The sequence below is a fragment of the Cololabis saira genome, chromosome 10 (genome assembly GCF_033807715.1).
Source record: "Cololabis saira isolate AMF1-May2022 chromosome 10, fColSai1.1, whole genome shotgun sequence".
In the NCBI taxonomy this organism is placed as follows: Eukaryota; Metazoa; Chordata; class Actinopteri; order Beloniformes; family Belonidae; genus Cololabis; species Cololabis saira.
The window spans coordinates 29,524,801-29,546,471 of NC_084596.1; the positions used below are offsets into that span (position 1 = coordinate 29,524,801).

The 21,671-nt window shown below is 39.2% G+C and overlaps 1 protein-coding gene across 1 annotated transcript in view; it reads left to right on the forward strand.

The window, feature by feature from the left end:
• spidr (scaffold protein involved in DNA repair) overlaps nt 1-21,671 on the forward strand; it is a 42,149-nt gene that overhangs the window by 19,063 nt on the left and 1,415 nt on the right. Inside the window, exons 11-19 of the mRNA XM_061732469.1 lie at nt 4,873-5,031; nt 11,418-11,505; nt 12,935-13,075; nt 15,810-15,869; nt 16,381-16,579; nt 18,225-18,431; nt 19,609-19,702; nt 19,780-19,891; nt 21,599-21,655. Coding sequence (XP_061588453.1) covers nt 4,873-5,031; nt 11,418-11,505; nt 12,935-13,075; nt 15,810-15,869; nt 16,381-16,579; nt 18,225-18,431; nt 19,609-19,702; nt 19,780-19,891; nt 21,599-21,655 — 1,117 coding nt within the window. The remainder of the gene's footprint in view (nt 1-4,872; nt 5,032-11,417; nt 11,506-12,934; nt 13,076-15,809; nt 15,870-16,380; nt 16,580-18,224; nt 18,432-19,608; nt 19,703-19,779; nt 19,892-21,598; nt 21,656-21,671) is intronic.

Here is a 21,671-nt window from a genome sequence, read left to right on the forward strand (position 1 = left end):
ACTCTCTTGCCATGCTTGTTCTGTGGCTGGTAAACAAACACCGCCCCCTGACCGGAAACACTCCTGCTCTTCCCTTTGTTTCTCTCAAACTCAGCCAGATTTAACTAGCTCTGAGGGCAATGAAAAGAGGTGGGGCAGAACTTAGTCAAGCGAGGTGCTTGAGAGTCTGTACATTCAAGATATCGGTATGACTCCGTGTCCTCATTGTGACAGATTGTGACCATTGTCCACAGATGTGATTTTTGAAGTCTGACTCATTCGCTCAAATTTTTCTGCACTGAATTTTCTTTTTTATTAATAGTAAGAGGCCAAACTTGATCTGTATGTCTTGCATTGTAGATTTTGGTTCAGATTGCTGCAGGGAAGTGACATTCGTGCTGTGTTGATCAGAGTACATTTCCAGGATGTGGGTCTCCTCTGTATGGTAGTTTATTTTGCAGTCCAGTGGCCTCGTTCTGTATAAAGACAAGGACACTTTGTACCTCTCATGTTCAGTCCCCTGTCTCTATGACTCACTCCCTGGGCCGGCATGCTTATTTGATCCTTTTGTTGTTTAGCCTCTGTGTTAACACAAGGGAGCCAGGCCAATACGATATTTATGCGTGAAGATGTTAAGTTCCCGTAAATTTGGAAAAGAATAAACAAGAACATTAACTATTTGCAGGAAGTGATGAGAGGCTAGTAGTTGTTTTTTTGTTTTTTCTTTTATCGTTGGTGGAGAAGGAACACAATGTGCTGCAGGGATCCTGTTACAACCATGTTTATCACTCTGCCTGCACCGATTGGTGGACAGCACATAGGAAGGAATCCCTCCTTTCTGTCTCCCACCAATGAAACCCTCTGCTGTATTCTTAATGTGTGGGTTGCTTACTTGGTGTAATGCCGAGTAATGTGCATGAGCGCCTGCTTGCATGCGCTCACAGTGTGACTGTGTGTGTTTAAGAGCCCGTGTGTGTGTGTGTGTGTGTGTGTATGTGTGTGTCTTGCAGAGACTTCAGTGTATCATACTTCCTGGAAGAAAACCTGAGTTACTGAGAATTTTGTGATGGTGCACAAAAACAAATTCCTGAAAGCAGCCAGTGACTGTGCCTGGCTAGTGGCAGAGGATTTTGGGAGATGGGAGTCGCTTTTGGAGGAAGTGGGACCGAGCCGCTTGGGAAGGAACTGAGCAGGGAAACGGTTGCTTATGTCAAGCTGGTACATGACAAGTCTCATCGCCCCTTTTTTTTCCTTGTTATCAGAGGTCCTATCAGATGTCATGCTACAGGTTTTCAGGTCTTAACTTGTTCCGGAAAAAAGTGAAAGTGTATATATTTTCCCACCAAAGACAACTTCAGCAGCTGAATTCATATTTGGGTTCAAGTTGGTATTGATCTATTAATTAATCCTTTTATACAACCATAATAAAATAATAGATTAAATCAATCCTCATTTGGCTGTAAAAGGTGCTACAATATGTTGAGAAATAAGGTCATTTAAGTTTTGGGAAATGGCTAGGAAAAAGTTTAATCCATTCCTCGAGAAAAACCTCTTCCAGTTCTTTCAGAAATTATGATGGGGTAAGCATTTTTTTTATATGCTGCTCCAAAGCCAACCAGATGTTCAATTATGCTAAGATCTGATGATTATGGGGGCCAAACCAAGTGTTCCATATCAATACTAAGCTCTTTCAGCCAGTTTGAACAATTTTAGCTGCGTGTATCTGTTCATCATCCTCCTAACGGACAGCACAACCAGTGAGAAACATTTAGTAGCCAAAAAATTGACTAATATTCTTTAGCTACCTTAGCATATAGTGGCACTATAGGGAAATCCACAATATGCCTGTTTAAGCTATGACATAAACCTTCATGCTTTATGGTGTGGGCATGGCAATCAGGATCAAAGGCGTCTTTGGGCATCTTCCTTGTTCAAATTTGTTATGAACAAGGAAAACGCATAGAAGATGATTTGTCTTAAAAGGTGAACATGAAATAGAAGAACATTTTATGCATGATTCAGCATTGATGGGTGAGCAAATATTTCCAATAGCAACCCTTCCATTGTACCCCGCTGCATTGTTTTGGATGATATCAGGTTTGAAAAACTCTGGTTGTTCGCTTTGCAATTGCTATCGTTTCACAGCTCTGTGATTTCTGGAAACAATGAGTATGTTTCCTGAGTAATGTTTTTTTTAGTTACTTTTTCAATTCATTTGGAATTCTAATATAGTGTTAGACACGAATGTTTGGAAACATATAGCAACTTTTCTCATTTTATTTGCAACACCTTTAGTTTGCAAGTGTAAGTTTGCAGTCCCCAGTTGCAGTATCTATAAGGATCATTAAATACATAAATGTGACAGTATTTGTAATTTTTCCCCCAGTGTAAATGTTTTTTTTTATTGATTTATTTGATATGAATGTAGTAAAAGATAGTCCTGAAGTGGATTATATTTTCTCTTGATTAGAGATGTGATTTATCTTCTCTAATTTGAATGAAGCAGTTAGGTAAGGTTTTTAATTAATTTTTTTCGTGAAGAATGTAAGATCACTGATAGTTAAATTGTATTAGCCTGGAGCACTGATCAAGACGATACTGGGAATCCAGTGTTATCTGTTTCACAGACTCATGGTAGGAATGTGTTCAAGACCACAAATATGGTCCACGAGAGAATAAAAACAGAGCAAGAGTAAAGATGGTGGGATTGAAGTGGAGATATTACTGTGAAGGAATGTCTCGGCACCCCGAATATGAAACTGTTCAGAGTTCTTGTGTACTCCTGTCAACTCTTCATGTGACATCGCCCCCACGCATTCGAGACAACCTTTGGAGAGTGTCTGCAACAGTTACAATTTTCCATTTTTAACTGATTTTGTTTTACTTTATAATTTTTTTTTACCTAAATAATTTTTTTTTCTGCAAAAGTACAGTATGGTGAATGATAAAAATTATTATTCACTTATATTCATTGAAGAGAGGAAACCCGACATGTTCAAAGCATGATGGTAAAGCCTGATAAAACGTATTATTTTGTACCATACACTCCCCTGATTACATAACATTATTAGAATGTACGTATAGTTCACTCGATTACATATGTTATAGTCTCTTTTTGAACCTGCAAAACAGATAAAAGTCAATTTTAATATGTAGCAGAAAAATTCTCCTCAATTTAAACTGATTCCCGATAAACTAAAAGCTGCACAGCGTCCCGAAAATGGTTTCTCTTTGAAGTCTTGCATTAAAATTGTGCCTGAAAGAAGTACAAGTAGCAACAGTTCTTGGCCATACAATAAAATACAAGTATTTAGGAAAAAAGTTTGAAACCAGATATCTTTTAAATATTCCAAGTATCAGCTTTGGCTGGGCAGTGAGGGCAATGTGGGGTTCACTGTCTTGCCGAGGGAACTTTGGCCGGGGATTGATCCGGCGACCTTGCAGTGGAGTCCAGTGGCTCACTCCATCTTCTAAAACTGTAATTTGTTGTACATTTATTGACGTGTATTACATGCGTTCATTAAAACTCTAAAAATGTAGGCCCAAAATATCTTCTTTAGTTCATGCTTCAAATCAAAATAAACAATCTCTAAATTGTGCATGGACTTTTGTGCTTTTTCACAACCTAGCCAGACTAGCCAGGATTTTGGGAGCTGTGTAGTTTTATGTCTTAACATTATTTGGAGTACTTATCTTTTTGAAGCATTTCCAAAATCCATGAAAAAGTTTTTGTGCCAAAAAACAAGATTAAATCCTATCTGGACACAAAGTTTCAATCAGTTAAGACCATATTTGTTAATAACCTAAGGCTGTTTATGACAGTGTTCATTACAAGCCTGGAATCCAGCTGCAGTAGTTGATTTATTTTTAATGTGGAACAATGTTAAAATGGTTTTCTTTCAGTAATTGCAATTTGTTGAGTGTATTTTCTCATGTTACTGGATGCATTTTTCTGTCATATCAGTGACTGCTTCTTTTAGTAATGACTGGGAGTCATGTAAAAGTGGGTTAAGGTCAGTTTACTTTTTCTCTACTTGAGAACATTGTTGTTTGGTTCTACTTCATACGTCAAATATAACTCGTCTTACATGTCTGATTTGCGGTTAGTGAATAAGTAAACAACTGAAAATAATTTTGTTTCAGACATTTGCTTACACCCTTAAAAATCATATCAGGAATGTTATTTAGATATCTATTTACAGGTTTCTCAAGATAAACACAGACAGACCCCACGTTTAGCAACAGAAAACATTCATAGGTGCAGTCAGGTGGTTGGAAACGACCTCAAAACTTTCCCAATGTCTGGGGTGTGCATGCTCATGCATGGTGGAGAGTCCTCCTCCCCCTTTCCTGTTTTTTTTTTTTTTATAACCCTCCTCCTGTTCTTCCCTGGCCGTTGGTTGTCTAACCAGGGGATATGAACTCCACTGTTTACTCTCAGGGCTTGTACAGGGCTGTGTCTGGACTTGACACACCGAGATAGTGGCGTCTATAGAATTTCAGGCTCTTGGCTTGCTGGGAGCTGCAGAGTCACAGAAATACACAACCATTCACAGCTTCACAACTTTGTGGGACATCAGTATTTTCTGTCACGTGCAGTCTGTCCAACCAGCCACTGCCATCAACACTCACAGATGTCAAGATTGTGTTGTGGGTCATCGCAATGTTCCTTTAGTTTGTTTTATGAAATGTTTTATTGAAACAGGATCGAATAATCTGGTTCTATAAAATAAAATGCTAGTTAACAAAACTGTGATAATTTACTTGCGATGTTTAAACATGAAATGTATTATTGTGGCCTTCAGGACTTTACGTAAACAAGAATCAATTTAAAGTATAAAAATAATAGAGATATACCGAACATGTTTGCTATTTTGTTTTTCTGTTCCCCAGGTTGTGTGTGCTTGTCCAGGATGGCTATGGGACGTTCAGCGTGGTCCAGCTCCAGCCCCTTCCCTGCACTGACGAGCTCCACTCGTATAACCAGAAGTGGCAGGGGAGGAACTGCGTCCTGAGGGGCATTAGAGTCGTCAAGCGGGTCACTCGTGAGAGGTGAGACCCACACTCTCCTCTGGACCCATCATTCAAGTCAGGGCAGCTTTTAAATTTCGACTTGATGCAATTAATTAGCCCTCTTAATGTCTGAACTTGAGAAAGATGGAAAGACATTAATTTTGAAAGCATTCAGTTCAATTCACTTTACCTGTATACTGCCAATTCACAAGTCATCACAAAGCATTTTACACAGAAAGTTCTCAAAGTCAAATATAATCCGTTCAGGTTATTATTCCAGTTCAGTTCATTATTTTTCTTGCATAATCCATTACATTTGCATTGAGTCAAATTGAGTCCATAATTCTAATTTCATTTAATGCCAGTTCATAAAAAAAACAGACGATGTAAGGAAACCTACAGATTGCATTGAAACTTCCCCTCGGGTGTAATCCCCAATCCAATGCAACAATGAGTAAAGTGTTGGTAGAAAAAACACTTGTCAACTGGGCTGGAAACAAATCCAGGAGGGCAGCCATCTGCGTAGACCGTAGACTGGACGAAGCATCAGGTCACGTGACCCATTGGTTTCTGAAGACTGGTTTTGAAGCCCGTTTTCCTCAAGCACCAACCAACGCACCAATGATGCTCATGTTGAACTAAATTTTGTTCCTCGGCTGGCCGATAGAGGCTGGCTCCAAAGGCGAGTCATTCTCCGTTGACTCCCATGTCAAAATGTCCGACTTTGGAGCAGAAATACACATATTTATAGCCTGGTTGGAAAAAAAATGTTGTTCGTTTGATTTCACACACATGACAGCTCTCTGGGGATTTTTTTGGTACTACGCCAGGATAGGTTACAGTATAGGTAATACATTTATTTCTAATATCATTGATTGGCAGTTCGGCGGCAGGCATATGTATATATCTAAGCTAATTTTGACTGACATGAAGTGGGCGTGTCCCCGTCGGCTCGCTTACTGTACAAGCGGGCTATGGTTTTCCCTCGTACAAGCTGTAAATATGTTTATTTCTTCTCTAAGCTCGGACATTTTAACATGAGTCAATGTAGATTGACTCACTTTTGGAGCCAGCCTCTATCGGTCAGTTAAAGAACTGCAACGAAACTTAGTTCTGCATGAGGGTCAATCCGGAAGGGAGATGGTTGGGGCTTGGCCTAGACCAGTTGAGTGTCTGAGATGACAGGAGAGAAAGACAATTATAATGACAAATATATACAACAAAAGTGTGCACTCCCATTCTACTTCCGGAAATTCTTAAGAACAAACAGCATTTACAATATTTGCAATATGGGTATGCCTTTATTTGTTCAGCTCATGTGTTTGTGCTGTGGTTGGAGTTTTTTCTGGTACAAATGTGTCAGCTTTGAATCCTGTCTTTCAGAAACACTAAAAATATTTATATTCATTACCAGTAAATTTATTGAAACAAATGTTGCCCTTCATCTGTTTTTTTTTTTTTTTTTTTAAATAGACCGTTACTGGCAACAGTTTTGACGGAAAATAAGAGGCTGAAATGTGCACCTGTAACTGCCTCATGTCTGTAGGTGAACACACCTGAATGGGGCGTGGTCTTGACTAAAATTTAACCCTTTTCACAGCTGTGCACTCTGTGCTTGAGATTGAGAGTAACTTTTCATTCAGTATGCAACAAACAAAGCCACACATGCAAATATTTATGACCATTTCTCTTCTCCCCAGAGCACTCTTTCAGACTACACTGGGAAAATAGCTTTGTCTGTATTCATTTATCTACATTTGAAAATGAAGCTCATTTTACTCAAGGAAATAACTTTTACCAACAGTAAACTATTGATTCCAATTTCTTTAATACAAGAAACATAAAACTTGCATATGTGGCATTTATCATAACAGTGATGATGTGATGCAGGAAGGAAATCGTTGCTTGGATACATTTACTGTTCTTTGTGGGTATCTATTCTATCTTTGCTTTTAATTTAGCTCTTCCACATAGTCAGAGTCCGAACTCTCAAGCTCTGAACCCCCCCTCATCTTTCTTACCGCATTCTCAAACCGCTTAGAAAACTGGTTCAACCAGACACCGGTCCATCATTGTCTGTTATCTGAAAAACTTTGTGACTTTGTAAAAGTCCTCATGACAGACACGCAAATCCACCAATAAGGGCCCTGTGTGCTATACAAGTGGTTGTGAGTGATGGATGAGCCAACTTACAACATTCTGACAACATTTGAACCAGATTCCCACACAGTATCATTGTTATGATATGTACAGAAGCATCAGGTGTCCACATTTAATGATCCTATACATCAGGTGACCTCAGAAGGTCAAAGTTCACCCTGTCATCAAAAACAAATTTACATTGTGGGTTTCTGCTACATGTCAGGATATCTTTTCTCGATCATTAGCCGCCTGGGAAAACAGCTCCACATAAATCCCTTTGCTAAACGGGTCCTGATAAAAAGTGCTGACCAGTATCCTTTTAGCCTTAAACCATTAGAGACATACCTTTCAACGCTGGTGCCTCGTGTGTTAGTATCCCCCTGCAATGCAAATCACTGAATGCCCTTTTCAAACATAAATGATGACATTTACAACACAATGAAAACTTGATGTCTGCAGCTCCCATGAATCTGGTTATGCTGCCCTGCCAGCAGTGCAACTATGTTTACATGTAAAGTGATACTGAGACGCATGCTCTGTGTTCCTCGTGAGTTTCCATATTCAAGTTCCCAGATTAGCAGCAGTTTGGAGAACTGACATGGGAACACGCAGAGATTGCCTGGGGGTATGTTTACATCCTTGGTATTTTCAATGCTACTGCTGCCTAAAATTTCTCCGGAGGTTGTCTGTGGTCAGACAGTGATGGATTGGCTATCTTTGGTGCTTTCACATGGGCTATCGTATTAGCTCAAGTGGAAAAACGTGTGGTTGTTTGAGTTAAATCAGACACACATGAAAGATTTTGAAATTTTATTTATCTTTCTATGTCATAGAAATCCACACCATTATTGCCCCTCAGAATTAGAGGTGCAGTGAGACCTAGTATAGAATTAAATAGATTTATAGTCATTATGACTTGGACTGAAAATATGAAATGAGAAGGTGTATGGGGGGGGGGGCTTGTTTTGAAAAACTGAACTTCACATCCAACTTGTAGCACATGAAGTCACCTTAAGTACACTAAATCCCTTTTTACACTGGTCAAAAATCAGGCTAACATCTGGCTTTTGGATGCATGAGGGAAGTTTTAATCAGCATCCAGCATCAAATGACTCTAAACTACTCACGGGTATTTATCAGCTCTGGCTCCATTCAACCCCGCTGAGAACACCCACTAATTTTCAACAAGATTGCTGCACTCAGGGCTTCCAAAGTGGACACAGCTCTCGTTTCAGAAACACGCATTCACCAACTGTAACGTCTCTCATGGAGGCTCTGCAACTGACGGCAGCAACTGCTGGACGACAAAGAGATGAGGTTGATCCACTTTTACCTTTCTACACTCTGTCCTTCGCGGGCCAATACAGAATAATCTAGTCTAGTTATCTCTGAAATGTATGCTTATCGTAAATATGTCCAAACATAGCATACAGGAAACTGCATAATGCCGCTCCCTGACATCATCATAACTTAAAGACTTTTCTCCTGGGAGGAAGTGGTGGTTATTGGACCAATTCTGGGTATTCAGTAACCCTTACAGCACTGACAGTAAACATGCTACAGACAATGGGAAATCATTTAATTTGAATTTTACTGGCTCTCTGAAGTTGGTGTTTTTAAAACATTAATTAAATATGCTACTTTTTGGGGTTAAAAGCCACAAAATTAATCACACCATGTCAAACTCAGCCAAGACGTAATCCAGCATAAACCCCCTACAAGGCTGCAGTCTGTCATTTTATATTTGGGTTTTAGCTGGATGAATTAAACAAGATGTATCTTGCTAATTATTGGCTTTAGAGCTGTTTTTTTAAACAGATATGAGAGTGATTACAATCCCCCTAACTCAGGATGAAAGTGTTTCCCCAAATGTTGAAATACTCCTTAACAATATGTACATCAGTCTTTGAGAGGTGTGAGTCTACAAGGTGATCACTCTGGCACTTATTTGACTTTTGTGTCCCGCTTTTTGACTATGACGTTAACAGGAAGTTAGTCATCGATTTTGGATGTGTGGCAGGTACTGTAAATAGGAATTAAAAGATGCATTGGTAAATGCTGATCAACATGGATATAATGAATGATGCTTGAAGATCCTTGTTAGAGCAGTGAAGAAAAGTGTTTTTAAAGTGTATTCAAACATGATAGAGGGACTAAAATCAAGGTGTTCTTAAAGGGTCATGTTAGCTTTAAGTTGCTTATCCATGAACAAATCTCGCCCAACTTGACTGGTCTGCAGAACCAGTTCCACACAAAGAAACACTGTGATTAGAGGCTGACTAACAGGTTATTAACTACTGAGTTGACAGCACCCTTATGGATGAAGAGCTAGCAAGGTTTTTCTTTTGAATTGAGACGGTGAATCAGAATGGACTGACTACGTGATGTTTTTCCCCGAATAATTTGTTAATCCTTACTTTCAGGAGCAGTTTGACGTCAATGAGACGTCCCATAAGCGCTGCAAGAATGATCTTGTAGCAGTCTGTTATAAGAGGAATTAAGACTGTTGAGAGACTCAACTGACAAAACACTGCTTAAATCAGCTTACTTTTTTTCTTCTCATAAAACCTCTTGCTTGCTATCTTGAAGCATTACTCAAATAATTAGAAATTATTTAATAATAAATGAGCAGTTTACAGGAATTAAAAAACTAATTTTGTTGTAAAAGAAAAATATAACAGTAATAAGATGGGGAAAAAGCATGATCATTAAAATTTATTTTTCATAATATCAATTTATCCAACAAATATCTCTAAAATAAAACAGCAGTTTGGGATTTCTATTAGATAAACTAAAAAATACGTATGTAATGCAATTAGGTTGGATACATAAGCATATTGGCTTAAAATCATAATTACTATTATTTTAATCATCATTGAAATCAAGATTTCCTATTATTAAAACACAGGTCATCAATTACTTTTGGTTAGCTTTTACTGAACTCGATGTTTAACTGTTAACATTTCAATTGTACTTAGCTTACCGGTACATTTTTAGCTAAATAAAGTTTCAGACTAAATGGAAAAAGAAAATCATGCCAAATGAGCAAATGCTGATGGAGTTGCTTAAACTCTTTTCTTTCTTTTTTTAATAGACTAATTTTAATTTTGGTCAGAAAGACCAGCATGACCAGCAGTATTAGTTTAATAATGAAATTTGCAAACGAAAAAAGGAAATGTCGTTCTGTTAGACACAAGAGGAAGCAAGAATCACTCATCATTCAGAATAAAAAGCAGAATATCTAGGATTATATCGTTTTTTGTTAATTGGGAGCTTAAATTAATATGTAGATTGGAATAAGATTAATTATACAGCTGTAATGTTGAGTTTTATTTCAATATATTTTAGCTGACACATTTTTGCCACTCCCTGTGAGCAGCACACACATCATTTCTCATCATTTCTGAGACTCAGTTGCTTTTCTTCCCCCCCAGTTATAATAAACGGGACCCCTGGTTGTAGCCGGAGGACCAGGTTTCACGCCTGCATCCCTAATGACTACATGCACACATTTCCTTTACAACACAGTTGGATGAACAGAAATTTACTGTAATGTTAGTCTTCTAAAAACACATTAGTCAACTCCGTCTTTTCAAAGGCTGCTAACCGATGCGTTTCAATTCACTGGTGCATCATCTTCTCCACCATTGTTTCACCATTTTTGTTTTGATATTTTGTGTGTGAATGTTTCTAATGTTTAGTTTTGTGGTTGAGTCAGCAAACTAGTTCTCCTTCAGTATAATCATCCGTAACAAGAGCATTACATTAAAGACATTGTATTACAGCAAACATGTTTAATGTTGAAAGGAATAGTTCTTTTTTTTCCCACACATTTTCATCTGATGACTATTTTTTTAAATGGAAGTCATAAAAAATGGTCTTAAAGCGCGACCAAATGGTTCCAGTCTGGAGCTCTGTCACTGATCACTAATGTGGACTTTGAAAATAATTTTTAATTGGTTTTCTAAGTCTAGTTACTTTTGCTCAACCATGATATCTTGTAGTATGTGAACTGTTTCAGTCTCTGAAGATCTCCTTGTAAAAACTATTTCTGTGTTTATCTGCTCTGCCAGCCCCAGCATGCTCTCCATTAGTAGGCAAGGCCAAAACAACCCCCGTCTTCATAAATTTACGTTTCAGTTGAAGTGAAACTGACTGTTACAGCTCTCAATGTCCTCACCAAACCCCCCTATTGGATAGTTTCTTGTCTTTCTCCCTTTTCAACACCCCTCCTCACTCTCTTTTTTTGTGTGTGTGTGTGTGTGTGTGTGTCTTCTTTGTAGGCACTCAAGGCTTTTCACCTTGATAGACAGCCTGTGGCCCCCAGCTTTGCCTCTTAGAGATCATGGAAACTCTCTGAGTATGCCCACTGTAAGTTATCTATATGCTGAAAATACTGTAACCCCCTCAGCTGATCCCTTACATCCGAAGTTTGACTTGCAACTGCCTTCTGACTACATTGTGGCTTAGTTATTGTAAATAATGATGCACCATAAATGTTCTGTGTTGTGTTCAACTGAGTTTATTCATCTTATGTTCTAATTGTCTAGTTTTAAGACCCGATTAGCTGTGCCCAGCTGTGATTAAGGATCAAATCCTTTTGTTGGAGCCAGCTAAAAAGCATAGGTCTTCATTTTTACACATTACTGTTCTTAAACGCAGCATTTCAAACATGTCCTTTCCACCCAAACACCTTTCCAAACTTTAAACAAAGTAATTGTATACCTCCAGTTTTAGCAAAACAAAGTAACCGAATGTTTTCATGCAAATATGGTTAAAAACGCATTTAAGACGCCTCCACAGGGTATCTGCTGCATCAGCAGATTTTGCATAAAAACTCACTTCCTGCTGACGGAGCACATATGTGCATGTGTGATGGAAATTAAAATTGAACTCAGTGCTGTGCACTGTCATTTATTGCCGTCTTAACATCTTCTGGACAAAGTTTTTAGTCAAGAAATGTCTCACACAAAGCAAAATGAGATGAAACAAGGAGAATCCCTGCGGAGGGCTGGATCTCTGCAGAGAAATACACTTGCACAAACTGTGTGGGATTCATGCTCTGAGCCTGTTTTTCTCTCTTCTGTTTTGTTTATATTTATTTTTCTTTGGGACGGAGTTGGCTTTGTGTATACTCTTTAATATATACAATTTTCTTAATCGCGTTGCCGTTGACTTGAATATGTTTTATTCTTTTGAGTATGAAGTATTGTTTTAACCTTAACTTACCTTATTTGGTTTAACTTTGTGCTGATCCAGAGAGGACAGGGCATGTTCGGTTAACAAACAGTAGTGTCTGATGTATTCGTCCTGCTGATATTTTTTTCTTTAACATCGTCACTTAAATCAGAGAAAATGTTTTTCTGTCAATCACAAGCAAATTGTGATTGACAGGCGTGTCTGAAGTATGATGAACAGCCATCATCTCACAGAAATATATTATGGCACGGCACGTGGATCAAAGTAATCGCTGTCCAGTCGGCGAGTTGTAAAGATGATTGATGGATTCGTTGACTACCAAAATAGTTGTTATATACCTTGATGATACCTTATCAACGTTTGCAAAGGGCCAAAACACGGGAATGTGCAAATTGTACAACAATTTAAAAACGTAGGTGTAACAATTAACGCCAAAATAATCAAACATATATCCGCTCAAAAACATACACAGCTTCTTCTTTCTTTTCTCCATTCACTTTTGATGTGTGGAGCAGTTGGAGTCGGTGTAAATGACGATGAAAATGATTTGAATTTAGGACTTTAGATGTTCTCTTGAGTCATAGGTGTCTTCTGTTTACAGGAGAGTCGACCTCCAGGTTCAGCTCCGAGTTTCTGCTACCTGCTTTCAGGTCCGCAGAATGCAGTTGAACCCGTTGAAGGGCAGAACGCATCCCTGCTCTACCTGCACCCCACAAACCAAACCTTACGAGACATAATGCAGGTGAACACTTTCTCACAGCACACACACTAACACAAGCAATTTGGAGCGATATCGTATCTCACCACAGCACTGAGACTACCCTTGTCAAGGTGTTCCCTGCCATCCACATAAATACACTGTGGAAGAACCACAGTGCTAATATTATTGGACCTCAGTACAGCATTTGACAACGTTGACCATGGTATATTGCTAGACATTTGGAGAATTAGACCGGACTTTCTGGTACAGTACTTGACTGGTTTGAGTCTTAGGCCCCGTTTACACGGAGCAAAAACGGAAGCGTTTTCATGCGTTTTGGCCGTTCGTTTACACGAAAACGGAGCTCAAAGTCACCAAAAACGATCATTTCTGAAAACTCCGGCCAAAGTGGAGATTTTCAAGAACTCCGTTTTCACGTTTGCGTCTAAACAGAGGAAAACGGAGATTTGGGCTTCAGAACGTCACATTATGCAACAGAAACGTCACCAGCGTCATGTGTGCGACCTGTGTTTACAATTTGTTTGGCCACCGTCAATATTTTCTTGTATTTTACCTGTTTTATATTCTAAAGTCACACTTAAAAGTAACTCCACTTCTCTGTCACTCCAAACGAAAGACTCTCGTTCCGTCTTGGAAGTAACTGGCAGTCCAGGCTGATTTATGGTTCCGCGTTACACCAACGCAGACCCTACGGCGTAGGGTACGCAGCGACGCGCACCTTACGTAGGCTACGCCGTCGATTTAACGCAGAACCATATTATTTACTTCACACGTGTCATTTGTTGACGTTTTTTCCAGGACTCTGATTGGCTAGCATGACTTTACGCTTCTCGTTACACTGCCCCCTGCAGGTTTGGCTGCTCATAGCACCCCTTAACAGCATATTTATGCGGGTTCGTGTAAACGAAGAGATTTTGAAAACGATCTCGTGTCTCAAAACGTAGAGGGGGAAATATCCATTTTTGTAAATACCCAGCTATGTGTAAACGGGGCCTTACTTAAAGGACAGGGACTACTGTGTCAATAGGTAACTTTACATCGGAATTAACAAAAATTACATGTGGGGTTCCCGCAGGTTCTATCCTAGGACCCCTCCTATTTAACATTTACATGCTTCTGCTAACTCAAATAATAATAAACAACAAGATAAGTTACCATAACTACGCAGATAACACACAACTTTACATTACAATGTCACCAGGAGACAATAGACCCATACAAGCGTTGACTAGATGCATGGGACAAAATAATGAGTGCATGTGCATAATTTTCTTTAGTTGAACAAAACTGAAGTGATAGTTTTTCGGCCCAAAACAAGAGCGTTTAAGAGTCAGCACACAGCTTCAGGTATTACAGCTACAAACCACTTTCAGTGACACATTAAAGCAATTACAAAGTCAGGCTTCTATCACCTGAAGAACCTCTCCAGGATCAAAGGACTAAAGTCTCAGCAGTACGTTGAAAATTGCAACATTGTCTTCATACCTCTGCCTGAAAAGTCAATCAGACAGCTACAGCTGATCTAGAAGGCTGCTGTCCACATTCTCACAAGAACTAAAGTGGACCACATCATTCCAGTTCTGAGGTCCTTGCACTGGCTCACCGTATCTCTGAGAATAGACTTTAAAATACTTCTGTTAGTTTATAAATCACTGAATGGTTTAGGACCAAATTACATCAGGGACTTGTTTCTGCTAGTTCAATCATCCAGACCTCTCAGGTCTTCTGGTTCAGTTCGCTCTTTATCTCCAGAATCAGAACCAAATACGGAGAAGCAGCATTCAGCTTTTATGCACCACAGATCTGGAACAAAACTGCAGGAACGGTGCAGGTTCCTTTTAAATAAGGGGTCGGCAACCCGCGGCTCTAGAGCCGCATGTGGCTCTTTAGCGCCGCCCTAGTGGCTCCCTGGAGCTTTTTCAAAAATGTTTGACCTTTTTTTCCTTTCTTTCTTCTTTTGCCTTTTTTTCTCTTTTTTTCCTTTTTTTTCTTCTTTTTTTTCTTTTTTTCCTTTTTCCTTTCCTTTTTAATCTCGACATTTCGACTTTTTTCTCGACATTTCGACTTTTTTCATGAAGTTTTTACTATTTCCTCGACATTTCGACTTTTTTCTCCACATTTCAACTTTTTTCACGAAATTTTTACTATTTCCTCGACATTTCGACTTTTTCCTCAACATTTCAACTTTTTTCACTAAATCTTTACTATTTCCTCGACATTTCGACTTTTTTCTCAACATTTTGACTTTTTCTCAACATTTCAACTTTTTTCTCAAAGTGCATAATGAAAGAAAAAATCTTCCCCCAGTTATAACTAATATGTTGCCTTCATTCTAAGGCTTATACAAGACTTTTCATTTTTTGCGGCACATACATATTTGACATATTTGTTTTTTGTGTTTTTGGTCTAATATGGCTCTTTCAACATTTTGGGTTGCCGACCCCTGCTTTAAATCAAGGTTAAAAACTCACTTGTTTACAGCTGCCGCTGACTGAAGTATTTAAACTATTCTGAATTTAACTTTAAACAATGTTAATTTTAGTACTCATTTTTAACTCTAGTTTAAGTACAACTTTTATTTACTCTTCACGCCACTGCACTCTAACTTTTTGTTTCTCCTCCTCCTCACTCCTCATACATTTATTATGTAAAGCACCTTGAATTGCCTTGTTACTGAAATGCGCTGTACAAATAAACTTGCGTTGCCTTGCCTTGCCTGTCTTTAGCCAACTGAACTTTTTTCTCTCTTTTTCAGGCTGAGACGAAAACACGCTGCTGCAGTTTTGTTGCCACGGTTTTATACAAGAGATTACAGGTATTTCTGTCTTGAGTCTTACACCTCAAAAATCCTGATTTAATCTGTTTTAGTGATAAAAGGGAGTAAATATTAAGCTTTTAGAGCTCCTCATTCATCTTGTTGAGATCATTTGAACTAACAAACTGATAAGGCCCAGCCCTGACGTAGAGAGCGCGGTTCCTATCGCTCTGTGGATGACAATCTGTGTGAGGCCCTGGCGCTCTTCATCATTGATTGGTGAAACCTTTAAACTTTGACCAAAATGAGATAGCAGCTCAGATCAAAGTAGTGGACTTTGTCACACACTCACACCACTTTGAAATTATTGCACTTGTAAACCAGCATTGTGTGCAGCGTCTTGAATGAGTAATCTTGTCAAAGCTGTGGTTTAAGGGATTCTTAGATACAAGTAACAATTTCCATCGGATTTCTGCCTTGTAAGCTTTTTTATGTGTGTGTCTGTATGTGTGATATTTCCTATAAATGTACCCTTTCTAGGTCATTCTCAGTGTGTTTTCTTCTGTTTTAGAGCACTGATGTAGGCCAGGGTGAGGTGTGGTTGGTGTTAACAGACCCCAGTCTTCAGGAGGAGCAGCCTGAGAGGCCATGCAGGCGAACAGTGGCTCTGTGTGTGAACACTTCCTGCGTGCTCACTTCCTCCGTCCTCAAAGCACTGAACTCCCCTGGTGTCTGTTGCATGTCTTTTAGAGATGCCATCAGAGAACATGGTAGAAGTTTAAGTTACAATCAAGGCTTTATCTGTGTTCAACCTAATAGAAATGTGTGTTTACCAATCAACTTCACACCGGGGGGGAAGTAAAAGATCTGTTTTTGATGCGTCAGAATTTTTATCAGCTCTCTATCACTGTCAGGAAGTAGTGGTTGTGCAGTAAAAAATGCTCTGTTACTAATGTTTGATGGCATTATTAAACTTCTACATGCATTTGTAAGGAGCTTTTTACTGCCGTACCGGCTGAGGTGGAGTTTGTGTTACAAAAGGTCAAGCACTCAAGTCCAGTCGTTTCCAGAGGACTGAGCCCCACCAAAGGCTCACAGACGAAAGTGCTTGTGAGATGATTGATCTGCTAGTAAGGAGGGGAAAAAAGCCTTCTAATAGTGATTTCATTAGTGAAAAATATCAAAGCTCTAACACATGTTGATCTAACACATGTGTTGGATCAAAAAGGTTAGAAAGAATATCTTAGCATCTTACACCTTGCCACGTTTGTCATTGTGGTGTTCACTCACCTCACACTGAGGATTCACGTCAGTATTTACTTTCAAGTCTTCTCAGATGTTTTTCCCCCTCCTTTTAATCTCGGATATCTATTTTCATACATCTCAAATTTTTTGAATTCATAAACCTTGTCAGTGGTTTATGGGGGGAAATGCTTTTTGGTGAAACTGACAGTTCATAGACGATGTGAAACTATCAACAAAAGTAAAGTTAAAAAATGTATTTCTTATTATGGTCAGTGTGGCTTTGTAGCTCTAACTTTAGCATTTGTTTTACTTTAGTTGTGATATGAAAACAAAGCAGGATTGTCACAAAACGTAATATTTCATGGTTGAAATATGTTTCTAGACTTATCATTTGACCTCATCACGGCATGTCAGCATGTAATAACTTTTTTGGTGTTGTCACAGCAGTTCAAAGGCACGTTAAATGAAAAGTTACAGGTTCATGCATGCAAACAAACTGCCCTGCACAGATGACTTTTCCAGCGATATGACTGAGCTGGCAACGTGTCTCTTATGGAAAGCTCAAATGCAGTTTGCAAAATGGCTATTCCAGGTGGCTAATTTGTGTTTTCGTTTTCATGAGAGGGGATAACAAATTTCAAACTATGTTTTTGGAAAGCTTTAAGGAACTGGTGTGACTTTCCTCAAATGCGGGCTCTTATGCAACTTCTCATTTCTCTAAATCTCTGCCACAAAGTAAATTTAGCACGACCCAAAGAGCCTCAGATGCTATTTTACTGGGGGAACAAAAAACAGGTTGAAAAAGATTATCATTTATGAATGATACAATACAGCAATGTCCTCAATTGCATTCCATCTACTCCTGTTGATAGTCATTAGATTGTTTAGAAACATACGGTAGGCTGATAAAATGAGGGCTGAACCTGGGATTTAAATATCTTTTCAATTTGTCGCCGCATCTAAAAGGTTAGCAACTCTACACACATCAATGTGTCCACAGAAAACCTTGTACGGATCCAGAAGGAACTGTGATAAACGTGAATATGAGACGTCTACTGACGCTTTTGTTAGAGGGCTGTACCTTCTTTATCACTGCATATTAACCATGCTTCTGGTTTGAGGATGATCGCTCATGCATATTTCCTTTTGAACTATGACTTCTCTACCAAGGTGTCCTCCTCTGTGTGGAGCAGACTGTTATTGAAGTGTGCTCCGTTGAGCCCGAGGGCACAGCCGAGTCCACAACCAGGTCAGACTCCGTGTCACAGCCCCCCCCTGAGCCCCAGCTAGAGCCCCAGGTGAAGACCCTGCCCCGGCCTGTGAGACTAGATCCACTGAGTCTGGAGGCCACACCCAACTCCCTCTGCACGCTCACAGGTCAGTCTCTGCTTTTCACCCAGTCCTGCGGTTAGCTGACATGCCTTCTCAAATTCTTGCAGAGCAGGCCAAATGTTTTTATTTCTCAGGGAAAGAAAAAGAAACCGCGTTTGTCTTTTACACATGTAACGGTTTCTAAAACTGCAAGAAACTTTGATGTTTCTTCAAGACACTGTGCTCTGCCGTTTGGCTCTTTTTTTGTTTCACCAAGCTGTCATTCTTTTGGACAATATGAAAGAAATAAGAATATTGTTGGAGCTAGGCCCATTCCCATGTCATTGTACATTTCTGCTTTCCACGAAGCTTTCTGTTTGAGGGTGGATGTCATAATGATTTACAGTTAAAGTTCACATTTTTATTGTAATGTCATCTTCTTTATTAATACCAAATGTTTTATTTTTTGTTTTATTCTTTTGTCATTGTAAGGCCTTTCATTGTTTGCTAACATAAGCCATAATGGGCACCAACTGCAACAGTCAAGGAATAATAAACTATTCAGTTTTAATTCAAAGTTAGGACATATATTAACTAATTTGATGCTGTTATTTGCAAATTATCTGGGAGACTTACATTGAAAGCCAGGCCTTCTTTGATTCTTTCTAATTATGTAAATGTGTAAGAAACCTTAAGCATATGAAAATCTGCATCTGCTCAATCCTCATCATGTTTGGGGGCAAAGATTAAACTGTGAACCCTGTTGGCTCTGGCCGCTCTGGCTGAACATGTTTGGTCAGCTGGCTGAATGAAAATAAAACAAGCTCTTTTGCACTTGTGCACAAACTGTATCTTTAGGAAATTAGCAGTGGAGAATTAAAAAAAAAAAAAAAAGAAGACATTTTAATCCATAAACTATAAGCACGGATCTTCAGGTTTAAATTCAGTATCTTGTTTAATGTCCCATGTTTGTATTTATAGGGCAAGGAGTGTGGTTTTCATGTGAAATTAGTGTTTCGAGAGCACAATATCAGAAGCATCTATCGCAGCAATCTCTGATAAATATGAAAGGGATGCTTTTATCTCTGATACCCTGGTTCTTCTTCCTGTTTGCTCTTCATAAGAAGTCGTGTAAAAAGAATAATGAAAAAAGCAGACCTGTGCAACAGTACAATGTGCATAAATGATTCTTAATGTCAAGGTTTTCTGTCAATATTGATGTTCATTTGATATTTGTCGGCAGGGGTAATATCTGGTGTGGATGAGAACACGGCGTATTCTTGGCCTGCCTGCAGTCTCTGTGGAAGTGACGACTTAGAGTTGTCAGCCGAGATGCCGTAAGTCCTGGTAATTTGTCATAAAAGTGTCTTGTGAACAACTTGTCCCATCATGTATGGTGTATGTTTTCCCACAGTCAGACGTTCCACTGTGTTTCCTGCAAATCATCGGTAGACAAGCCAGACACAAAGTTTCAGCTGGAAGTGTTCCTGAGTTCCTCATTAAGTAGCTGCACAGTGAAGGTTAAGGTGAGAACAAGGTTTTATACTGTTTGAGTTAAAGTATCTACATGTTTTATAGCTAACTTAGTTTTACTGTGGGTTTCAAGAGTAGTTAAATATTCTAAGAAGTATAGATAAGACAATCAACACAGCTAATGTCTCTACATGTAAAAAAAAAAATAGATAACTGGTTGCAACCAGTTGGCTTAGCTTGACACAGAAAAGGAGCCGGTCACCTTAGGGTCCCTTCCGGCTGCACAATGTCCATCAGCAGATTGCTGTGCTGTTCAGACTACACATCTTGAAGTCATTTTGGTGTTCACACTACACAACCTGACAACGACTTGGTCACACAGCAACCCCACCTGGTCTCCAAAGTAAGTTTTCTCAATAAAACTGACCAAAAATGAGGCAAAATCATGCGTGAAACAGGAGTTTTGAGTTTGAAAGTCATGGGCGGTCCAAGATGCCCTCCAACTGCTTCCAAACCTTTTTCCACATTGCTGTTTCTTCTTTGTTGTCTTTATTGAGTTCTAGACAACCTCCCCCTCTTTCCCCCCATTTCTTTAAAAAAAAAAAAAAAATGTTTTTAATATTTTTATCCAGATTTTTTCCCCCCATTTTTTATCACCCAGTGCTCCTACCTAAGTGACATTCCTGGGCATTGCTCCCTCTACCAACCAAGGGAGAGCCCTGCACTGAGCTCAGGTCTCCTCCTTAACCAGAGGAGTGAGCAGGCCTCTTCTTTCCACCAGACAAGGTGGGGCTTCTCCGGCCGGACGTAGCGCGTGGAAGGATCACGTTATTGAACCCAGGACCTTCTAGCTGTGAGACGGCTGCACTACCAGCTGCGACACCGTGCCCCCCCCCCCGTTTCCCCCCATTTCTTATTTATAAATAATACAAGAATGTAATAAGAGCATCTCTTCACAGCTTCGCTGGTTTCTGTTTGTCGCTAGTTGAAGCTCAGATGAAATCACCAACAACTCCAAGTATTTAGCATTTTAGATGATGATGTGCCGGCAAGCACCTTGATGCATCTTCTAGTAGCTCACCCATCAAGTGCTGAGTGGCGAGTGCAGATTGCTTGCCAGTTTGCGCCTGATTAAAGGTTTTTGTTGGTGAGCTCAGTGACTTGCACATCAGGCTTAAACTCCTGAAATATGAACGTGGCTTTACTCCATGTTTTTTTTCTGTTTGGTACAAAAGTGAGAGAGTGTACAATATCAAACAGTCTTACTTGTTTAGACATACGCTGTGGATTGTGTGTAATCCTGAATTTTTTCTTAGAAAAAGGGAGTTATTTAAGAAAAATGTATTAATAAATACCAGTCCTAAAAATGCTAGGGGGGTGTTGGTTATTTTAGATATTTAGACAAATAAAGTTCTGTCCTCTATAGTCATTACCGAGACGCTGAGTCGTCTCATATTTATCTCTAAATAGGACTCTTAAAGATATATCTTATGTTCTGCACAATAAACGCATAAAGTAATGCACATCTGCATGAAGGCATTTTATTACAGAAAAAGTGGCGTGGCTGTAATCAGAAATCAAAGTGAGCTAAACTGATAAATTTATCACTGTTCTTAGCAGCCTGTTCACATTTTAACCCCTTCCAGCTGTTACTCACCAGTGAGGGCTGTTTGTTGAGCAGCATTTGTTTTTCATTTACAACACCAAGGTGATAATTAAAAAAACATTAGTTGCTCTACTTCTTTTAATCTCCCCGACAGCTGCAGCAGAGGACGATCATGTCCGTGCTGGACACCACAGCGCAGGAGAGTAACGAGGTAGGTTTTTTATCAA